The 10,017-nt window shown below is 46.2% G+C and overlaps 1 protein-coding gene across 1 annotated transcript in view; it reads left to right on the top strand.

Moving 5' to 3' along the window:
- Positions 1-1,135: 1,135 nt before the first annotated feature.
- The window catches only part of GDAP1L1 (ganglioside induced differentiation associated protein 1 like 1), a 49,776-nt gene continuing 40,894 nt past the window's right edge, over positions 1,136-10,017 (top strand). The window contains exon 1 of the mRNA XM_035123115.3: positions 1,136-1,660. Within this exon, the coding sequence (XP_034979006.1) occupies positions 1,481-1,660 (180 nt within the window). The 5' untranslated portion in view covers positions 1,136-1,480. The remainder of the gene's footprint in view (positions 1,661-10,017) is intronic.

Below are 10,017 nucleotides of genomic sequence, written 5' to 3'. Positions count from 1 at the left end.
CTCCAAACATCAATTTTTGTTCAATCTCAATTTTAAATCTAAAGAAACACTAAATATACCGGTAGATGCTAAAGCAACTTTCCATTGACTTAGTTGAATGGAACACACTACTATTCCGCTTGTCGCTTAAGATCCTGAACCTCCAATTTTCAACCTTCCAATACTCATTTCTATACAACTATTACGTGTTTAGCTTTCTGTGAAGATCCATATGCTTCCTCCAGCAATGTAGGAAGCAAAAAGTGGAAGCTTGGTCCTCTCTGGGTATTGGTTTCTATGCATTTTATAAGAGCAACCACTTTTTTAAAAAACCACCGCAAATTTGCATTGACCCTGATGGTCTCTTTACATGAACTTCCACCCAAGTAGAAGGCTATAAGTATAGGATTACAGTCATACCTCAGTTTAAGTACGCCTCGGTTTGAGTATTTTCAGTTTAAGTACTCCGCGGACCCGTCTGGAACAGATTAATCCACTTTCCATTACTTTTAATGGGAAAGTTTGCTTCAGGTTAAGTACAGACTTCCGGAACCAATTGTGTTTGTAAACCGAGGTACCACTGTATATGTACTCAGGACTGAAAGACCTCTTCAGGATCAGAAAAGAGAGATCCCAAATCAGGCCATTTGTCAGAAGTGCGAGGTCCAGAATTTGATAGACCCTTGAGTAAAATATTTTCAATGAGGGTTCTCCCTCCTTCAGCTGTGCCCCAACCCTCCTCAGTGCTGCTGGGTGCTTGTTTTGCAGGGAGAATAATGATGACTCTCTGCCTAGCCACAGTTGGAAGCTGCCTTCTCCTTTCTCCAGATCTTGAAGCTGGAAGCCGAAACATTTAAGTTCAAAAGTTAGAAAGCCACCAATGTATTCATCTTCAGCATAAAGTCTCGGCAATTTGCCTAACCTGCCAGTGGGGTTGAGGGGGGGGGGGAATGAGATCAGATTTCTAGGATCTGACTCTTCATAGAAGCAAAAACATGCTTCCCTAGGAGTTCATTGCCAGTCCTATTTACCTGGATTATCCGGGCACCCTCCACAAACCATCCCGATAAAGGAGGCTACACTCTATTGCTAATAAGATGCAGGATGTCCCGTTGGATGTGGAGTCCCAGGTTCGCCGTCAGGTGGCATCGACGGTGTGTTGTGTCTGTGATTAGAACAATGCATGAGCAGTGCAGCAATGTGCCTCACTCTCAAGCTTGCCATGGGTGTAAAGGGGCTGTGATTTAGCGCGCGCGCGCACACACACACAAACACACACAGAGAGAGAGAGAGCGCTACACTCCTTCTCTTCCTCAAGCTACCGTAGATGCGGCTTCTGATCCAGCTGCTCTGGGTTCGCCATGCAAATCTGGGGTGAGTAATGAAACCGAACCCCCTTGGCTCCGGGAGTGATGCTGTTTCCATGAGCCCATGTGATGCTCCGATAGTACAGCAGCTGCAGCTCTCTCCTTCTCCTGCTCTTCCATAAGCACAGGCTGTCATGGCGACTCCCAACAATGTTACTCCCACCAACTGCAGCTGGTGGCCCATTTCAGCACTGGAGAACGATGCAGGCAAATCCATGGAGGACGAGGCGAACCAGGACCCGGCACACCCTGCGTTCAGATCCAAGGACAGGCTGGTTTTGTATCATTGGACCCAGTCATTCAGCTCACAGAAGGTAAACGCTAGGCTGGGCTCGGGAGGGAGGGATTGTGCGCCAGCCAATATTATCGCAGGGCAAATTCCTGGATGTTGCCCTCCTAACAATCATGCAGGCAGCGGGGGTGGGGGAGACGGCAGACCAGGGCGCTTTCCCCTGAGGATGCCCGAGGGAGCGGTGTGCTTCAGCGGAGGTGTGCTTTGTGTCTGCATTTCTGCATTTTCCAACAGCATTTGCCTAAAGCAGCGGGAGGGGAGCCCTGGTTGTCTCTGTCTGGTTTGGGGGTCAGATTTGCATGTTGTGTTTGGAGAGGCTTCTTGGTTTCTGTGGGCCAAAGATGGGATGAATGGAGGTAGGGAAGAAGCATAGGGAGGGAGGGGGAAACGAATCCTGATCATCTGTCTCCTGTAATGATGGAGAGAAGGCATGGAGACATAAATGGATCTGGGTCCTTGTATATTCACTGTAGGGCTGGACTGGGCATATCGTCTCCGAAGAACCTGTACCAAACAATCCATTGACTTCTGACACTGCAGCACTAGGATTGAAATCCTGCTTCCTGGACTCTTTGAGTCAGTGCACAGATGCTGTCAGCTTTTGTCTTTCAAACTAAGAGCAAGTGGCACCCCCCCACCCCCCATGCTTCCTGGGCAGCTCAGGGCAGTTGTGAACAAAGGATGAAACACACCTGACCTTTATCTTTCTTAGGTACACATACACACACAGCCATTTCTTTCAGCATTCATTATACATGGGGGTTGAATTATGCATGGGGAAGATGGTGAATGGGCAGGTTTCCTCAAGGCGGGAGGGCCTTTCATTTCTCCAGGAGCAGAAAGCTAGGTGGAGTACACCTGCAAGCTCAAAGCAACCCCAGCAACAGGGAATCTGGAATGTTTCGGAAAGAAAGAAATCTATTTCAGCCATCTAAAAAAACACACACAAAAAAAAAACACCAGGGAAGAATGGAGGCAAATACAGTACTCTCTTTCTTTTGGATAGGTGAGTCAGACATAAGGTTAGTTGCTCTGTAATTGCTCTGCCTGAGAAACAAGCTAACTCAGCTCTTCCCCTTTTATTTTATCTCCTGGTAACACCCCCATTCAGGGATTTTCTTTGTGTCTTTATCTCTGTCTCTCTGCTCGGGCAAGGAAACAGTTAAACAGCTACACATACATGCTTTTCTACAACTAATCCAGTGCTAGCCCCACCTCTGCCATAATTGATGGGACTCCACGGGGCAGCAGAATGAACCCTTAAAGTGACAGCACACAAATGTGCCATTCCTGTCTAAGTCCCCCCACTTGGTGTTGTTGTTGTTTAGTTGATTGCAGAGAAGGAAGGGTTCCCCCCACTCCTTGTATGTGCCTGCTTCCTGGTGAAATCTGGTGTTGCAAGTGCATAAGCAGAGCTTATGAGGAATGCTCAGTGTGGCAAAGGGTAGAAGAAAAATAATTCAAGGTGTGTTTAAGAGCAGAACACCCTCATTCTAATAGTTTTATTCCTCTAGCACAAGGTTGGGGAACTCATGCCCGCAACTCCCATCAACACCAGCCAGCAAAGTCAATGGTCAAGGATGATGGGAGTTGTAGTCCAGCAACATATGGAGAAACAAAGGTTCCTCATCCCTGCTGTAGAAGCAATAAGAATTCAGCCTCCATGCATGTAAAAAAAAAAAAAAGCTCCACCCCCTATATTACTGTATATCAGAATAGGGATCAAAACTCAAATCCTCATGCAGTCAGAACATTTTTGGTTTTAATTGCCCCCTCACTTTGTTACCCAAAGGGGCTGGTGCATGCAAAAACAGAGCATGTACAGGGCTGAGATGCCACAGTGGATCAGGATGTCACTAATGGAGAGACTTGTAGCTTTTCTTCCTTTTCTTTCAGTACCATGGCCAGAGCATACAATGAATATGCCAATATTCTCCGAAAGCCAGTTTTCTCTCAACAAATAGAGAAGAGAAAAACCATTGCAAACTAAGGAGTCAATTCCACTTCTTGTATAAACCAAAAACGCCAGAGATAAATGGTCTTACAGGCTCCAAAACAAAGCTCTGGACCTTTTTTCTTATACTCCATAAATTATATACAGGACGCCTGGAATTCTGCCCTAAATTCTGCAACCATAAAGTACAACTTCTGTGAGAGGAATAAAATATTCAAATGAAAATTTGCTTCCATAACATTAATCATAGTCTTTTATGCTATCTCTGTAAATGCAATATCCACTTTTAAAAAATATTATTTTCCTACCTGGCAAAAAACATGTCTAGGAAAGATAGAATGCTACAACTTATAAACCATATGTGAAAAAAGAGCTAGAAGACAAAAGAAACAACTGAAAGTGGTCTGTGGCAGCTAAAGAGGGCTAAAACTGCCACCCATTTTCTAACAGCAGAAACTAGCAACACTGTTTTGAGTTTCTCAAGGGAACTAGAACCTTTATTTTTAAAAAGGAAATGTGTGATACTCAGGGTTATAAATTTCACATTAATGACATGTTTCACATTCCCTAGTCAATGCATTAATTGTGATGTGAATTTTTTTAAGCCTGATTTTTTTTTTTTTTGCAAAATCTTGCCCATTCCTAGAATCGTAGAGTTGGAAGAGACCACAAGGGCCTTCCAGTCCAACCCCCTGCCGAGCAGGAAACAACATCAAAGCATTCTTGACATATGCCTGTCAAGCCTCTGCTTAAAGACCTCCAAAGAAGGAGACTCCACCACACTCCTTGGTAGCAAATTCCACTGCCGAACAGCTCTTACTGTCAGGAAGTTCTTTCTAATGTTTAGGTGGAATCTTCTTTCTTGTAGTTTGAATCCATTGCTCCGTGTCCGCTTCTCTGGAGCAGCAGAAAACAACCTCTCTCCCTCCTCTATATGACATCCTTTTATATATTTGAACATGGCTATCATATCACCCCTTAACCTTCTCTTCTCCAGGCTAAACATACCCAGCTCCCTAAGCCGTTCCTCATAAGGCATTGTTTCCAGGCCTTTGACCATTTTCGTTGCCCTCTTCTGGACACGTTCCAGCTTGTCAGTATCCTTCTTGAACTGTGGTGCCCAGAACTGGACACAGTACTCCAGGTGAGGTCTGACCAGAGCAGAATACAGTGGTACTATTACTTCCCTTGATCTAGATGCTATACTCCTATTGATGCAGCCCAGAATTGCATTGGCTTTTTTAGCTGCTGCATCACACTGCTGACTCATCCATTCCTGATTTTCACTTCCTATTTTTATTTAAGAAATTCCAGCTAGATTGAACAAATAAGTATAAAGATGTAGTCCCAGGGGAAGTTGTTTTGGCTGAAAATGTTTGGCATTCTGATTCACAGAAAAATGCACATGGGCCAAAATTGGAGGCCACATTCAATACATAAAACTTCCTCCTCCATTTATTTCCCACCTCCAAATAAAACTTCCTCCATTCAGTAATTACAACACCAAAGTATACGTAGAAATCTATTTACTCCTGAAAGGATTGTGAGGGAAATGCTCCATTGAGTGTGTGCATGCCCGTCTTAATTTGGGCAGGTCAGTGCTAGGCCCTCAGCTTCTGGGATGCTAGCCCTACTTTCAAGTCATAACCGCTTCTCTCTGTAGAGTTTCAGACCAGAAGAGTTTTGGTCCTCCTTATGTGTGATACCTTCCATTTCATTAGAAGCTAATAGGTAATAGAGAGAGGTCGTCTGTTACCAGTCATTCCGCGAGTCTGTGGCAGTGTTACTGTGATGTCACCTGAACATAAAGGGCGGTTGCAGAGTCCTGGGAAGAAGGAGGATTGAAACTGGGAATGGGGAAAAGATGGAATCGGGGCCTACATGTCATGGTATGTGTGAGGACAAAAGTAGATGTGAGGACAAAAGAGGGGACGCAGGTGGCGCTGTGGGTTAAACCACAGAGCCTAGGGCTTGCGGATCAGAAAGTCGGCGGTTTGAATCCCCGCGATGGGGTGAGCTCCCGTTGCTCGGTCCCAGCACGTCAAAGTGCAAGTAGATAAATAGGTCCCACTCCAAGCGGGAAGGTAAACAGCGTTTCCGTACACTGCTCTGGTTCGCCAGAAGCAGCTTTTTCATGCTGGCCACATGACCTGGAAGCTGTACGCCGGCTCCCTTGGCCAATAACGTGAGATGAGCACTGCAACCCCAGAGTCGGTCACGACTGGACCTAATGGTCAGGGGTCCCTTTACCTTTACGTATGGGAAGGGAGCCAGAGGGGAGGAGCTCTGCTCATGTGGCCCATGTGCTAGAGCTAGGGATCATGGGAGTTGTAGGCCAAAACATCTGGAGGGCCGCAGGTTTGACATGCCTGGGCTAGAGGGTCCCCACTCCTGATGCAGGCTGGTCATTGTTTTCGAACCATTTCCAGGCAGATGCTTCCAAGAAGCCTGCAAGCGGGAAATGAAGGCCATAGTCTTCCTCCATTGTACGGCACCTAGCAATTGGTATTCAGAGAGGTCCGTTTAAGACAGGCTTCACTCACCTAGTGTAGGGTTGCCATATTTCAAAAAGTGAAAATCTGGTTTTGTCCAAAGTTGTTGTTGCAAAATCAATAATAATGATAATAATAATATGAAGTTTTTAAGGAAATTCACCAAAATCTACACTTCCGATATGGGCTGCCTAATGTCCGGATTTCCCCAGACATTTAAGTGATTTCCATCCGGACACTGTTTCTGGTTGCTGAATCCCGGCCATGTCCAGGAAATTCCGGACATATGGCAGCCCTACCTAGTGCCCTCCAGTCTGGGCCGGGTTTAGGTTTGATGAGACCCTAAGTTACTGAAAGTAATGGGGCCCTTTATATGCCCAGCTGTCAACAATAAATTGTCGTTGTATTTTGTGTGGAATATATGCTATATGGTAATTTATGGACCTAATAGGTATCTAAAGCCAGTTGCACATGCAGAATGTAGGTACCCTATATATAGAAATGAGCAAACCAGTGATATTTTAGGGAGCAGGTGGTGCCCATTACTTGCATCATAAGAGCCTACACAACACAAAACTCTGTTGCTGTATGTAGGTTTTATTTTATTTTTTTCCTATCTTATATTTTGGAAATGTACATCCAGGTTTTCCCCCTTTAAATGTTTTTGGGGCCCCCAAGAGAGTGGGGCCCTAAGCTATAGCTTGTTTAGCTTATACGTAAATCTGGCACTGCCTCCAGCTGCTTTGCACTACAGCTCCCACCAACCCTGGCCTGATGGCAGCTGGGCCTGATGGCAGCTGCTGTAGTCCATCAAGCTGGCAAAGGCTAATTTAAGCTGCTGTGGCTAATAACCTTTGTGAATTTGTCTGCTCCCTTTTCAAAATCTTCTAAAGCCAGCAGCTATCACCACAGCTTGCATCATCCCACATAAATTTTCTTGGGGGGGGGGTTCTGGGGAGGTCCTTCTCTGTGGAAACCTCTAAATTGTGGCATTCCCTCATTACAGAGGTGTGTCTGACTTGTTCACTATACTGCTTTCAGTGAATACTTAATACACCCCTTTACCTTGGCCTTTGACAACTGAGATGTGTGTTTTCAGGGCCCACCCTATTCCTGAGAGCCAGTGTGGTATAGTGGTTAAGAGCAGTAAACTCGTAATCTGGGGAACCGGGTTTGCGTCTCTGCTCCTCCACATGCAGCTGCTGGGTGACCTTGGGCTAGTCACACTTATTTGAATTTTCTCAGCCCCACTCACCTCACAGAGTGTTTGTTGTGGGGGAGGAAGGGAAAGGAGAATGTTAGCCGCTTTGAGACTCCTTTGGGTAGTGATAAAGCAGGATATCAAATCCAAACAACTCCTCCTCCTCCTCCTCCTCCTCCTCCTCCTCCTCCTCCTCCTCCTCCTCCTCCTCCTCCTCCTCCTCCTCCTCTTCTTCTTCTTCTTCTTCTTCTTCTTCTTCTTCTTCTTCTTCTTCTTCTTCTTCTTCTTCTTCTTCTTCTTCCTGATTTAACTTAATTCTAAATTTTAAATTGTTGTAACCCACCCTGGGACTTGTTGGTAAAGGGCAGGTGATTATTATTGTTATTATTATTATTCCATAAAATGTTATACTATGTGAAGAAGACCTTTCTTTTGACTTTTCCAAATCTACTGCCAGTACAGTGGTACCTCGACTTACGAACGACTCGACAACCAAATTTTTCGACTTACGAATGGGGGTAATGACCGCGCGCTTACGAATGTCTCAACATCCGGAAAAAAACCGTGGCGGTTTTAGATAGGAATTTTTCGACTTACGAATTTTTAGATAGGGTTGCTTCGACTTACGAATTTTTCTGTTTCCAATGCATTCCTATGGGAAATCGCGTTTCCAATGGCGTTTTTCGACTTACTAATTTTTCGACTTACGAAGGTGCCTTCAGAACGAATTAAATTCATAAGTTGAGACACCACTGTATTGTTAAAAGGAATGACCAGGCCTTTGATTGGGAAGCACCTCAGCTGATAGTAGGATCAGCATAAACCTTTTCATGAGTTCTGTTGACTTCCATCTGTGGCTGTGAAGTTCACAGCTCATTGACTGGATGTGGATAAAACTAGCATGCCTATTGGATATAAGTATCACTTCTTCAGGGCAATTGCCACCTCTTTGTTTAATTAGTTGGTTTGCCTTGTTTACATTTCATTATAATCTAAATTGACAACCCCATGTATAAATTAACTGCTAATCTCATATGGCTAATTTTGTTTTAGGGGTTCTCTTGTAAACATATTTATTATTTCGTTTTAGCAGGCTGGAATTTTAAGAACATAATGTGATATTAAGAGTTGCTTGTTAGCCACCTGCTGCATAATGTGTGCTGTTTTTTAACTCTTTAGATGGAGCTCCTGAATCTATGTTCAGAAGCTTAGAAACAATGCCTCTCGCAGAATTGCAGTCTCTGGAATTTCATTCTGTCTCAGGAGACGGTTTCACATGTTTGAAGTGTAATTTCTATTTTGGCCTGTATTTATTACAACTATTTCTATCCTGCTTTCCAGGATAGACAGCGGAGGCATGTCCCGTTTCACAGCTTGAGGTAAAACGAGAAGTGCTGTCCTGTCTGCCACTGCCACAGCTACCTGCCCTACCACCACTGCCACACCAGCGTCAGTGCCAATTTTGGGCAAGATCACACCCATTTCAGGCAAGAGCTCATACACTCTGCAAGATCTTATGCGAGTTCGGCAGGATCTTGTTGGAAATCAGCTCTGAGGTGGCCAGAGGTGGTGGGTGGTGCAGGCGACAGCAGCAATGGCAGGGCAGCACTTCCCATTTCAAGGTAAAGGTAACCTCAAGCAGTGCCACCTCGGAGTCTTCTGACCCCTGAGGCGGTGCCTCACCCTGCCTAATGACCGCGTCAGCCCTGAGGATAGGACTAGTTCTAAGGTGGAGAAGTAACATTGAATTACAGTACATATTTTTAAAATGTGCACGGATCCTTCTCACAGGGGTGCAGTGGATCTTGGTCAATAAGGGCAATTGGGGCACAACCCCACCAACTTCAGTCAGTCCCCACCTGCCTCCTTTCTTTATTTCCAGGGGGTGGCACTGCCTTTCATTGGCTCTGCCTCTACCTACTGTTGGTCTCCTTGCCTCCTACCCAATGGACACCAACAACCATTGCAGGAGTGGGAGAGAAGTCTGGCCTAAGTAGGCCTTGAAGTGGTATTTGCCTGCCTGTCTCCTTTTCCAAGAATGCTTCCCACAGGACAGTTGAGTGGAAGATTATGAGTCACTGGGGAATTTCAGCCCGTTCAATAACGGGCGCTAGAACATCCTGGGGTTCAGAGAAGCGCTTGCACAGCGCTTCTCCGAACCCTGGGACCTGTCCTTGCTGTCGGCGGCAGGGGGACAGGAACGGAGGAGGAGAAAGCACTGCTGTCCTGTCCTTCCTTCCTCTCCCCCAGCCACCGACAGGAAGGACGCGGGACACAAACACCTACCTCGCCGCCGCTGCTTCGCGGCCTCCCGCCGCTCCTCTCACAGGCCAGGGAGGGTTGTGAGGAGGAGGCCTCCGCCGGCCTCCACCCTCGCTTCCCTGACGTGCCCTGCAGTGAGGCGGTGTCCAGCCGGGAGCGGCGGTTGGAGGAGGCAGAGGGGGGGAGTGCGCGCGTGTAGTCTCTGCTGTCCAATCCCTGTGTTCCTGGGGCACATGCGCAATAACCCAGGGACACACGGAAAACTTGGACGCAGAGACACTTGCACTTTATTATATAGGACTAGTGTATTTCAGCCCGTTCAATAACGGGCGCTAGAACATCCCGGGGTTCGGAGAAGCGCTTGCGCAGCGCTTCTCCGAACCCTGGGACCTGTCCTTGCTGTCGGCGGTGGGACCCTTGGTCTGACCTTTTGCAGCAGTTCTTGTGTTCCTAGGCAGCATTGATTTCTA

Source organism: Zootoca vivipara, chromosome 7 (assembly GCF_965207765.1).
Source record: "Zootoca vivipara chromosome 7, rZooViv2.hap1.1, whole genome shotgun sequence".
In the NCBI taxonomy this organism is placed as follows: domain Eukaryota; kingdom Metazoa; phylum Chordata; class Lepidosauria; order Squamata; family Lacertidae; genus Zootoca; species Zootoca vivipara.
This window is presented reverse-complemented; position numbering and strand designations above follow the sequence as displayed.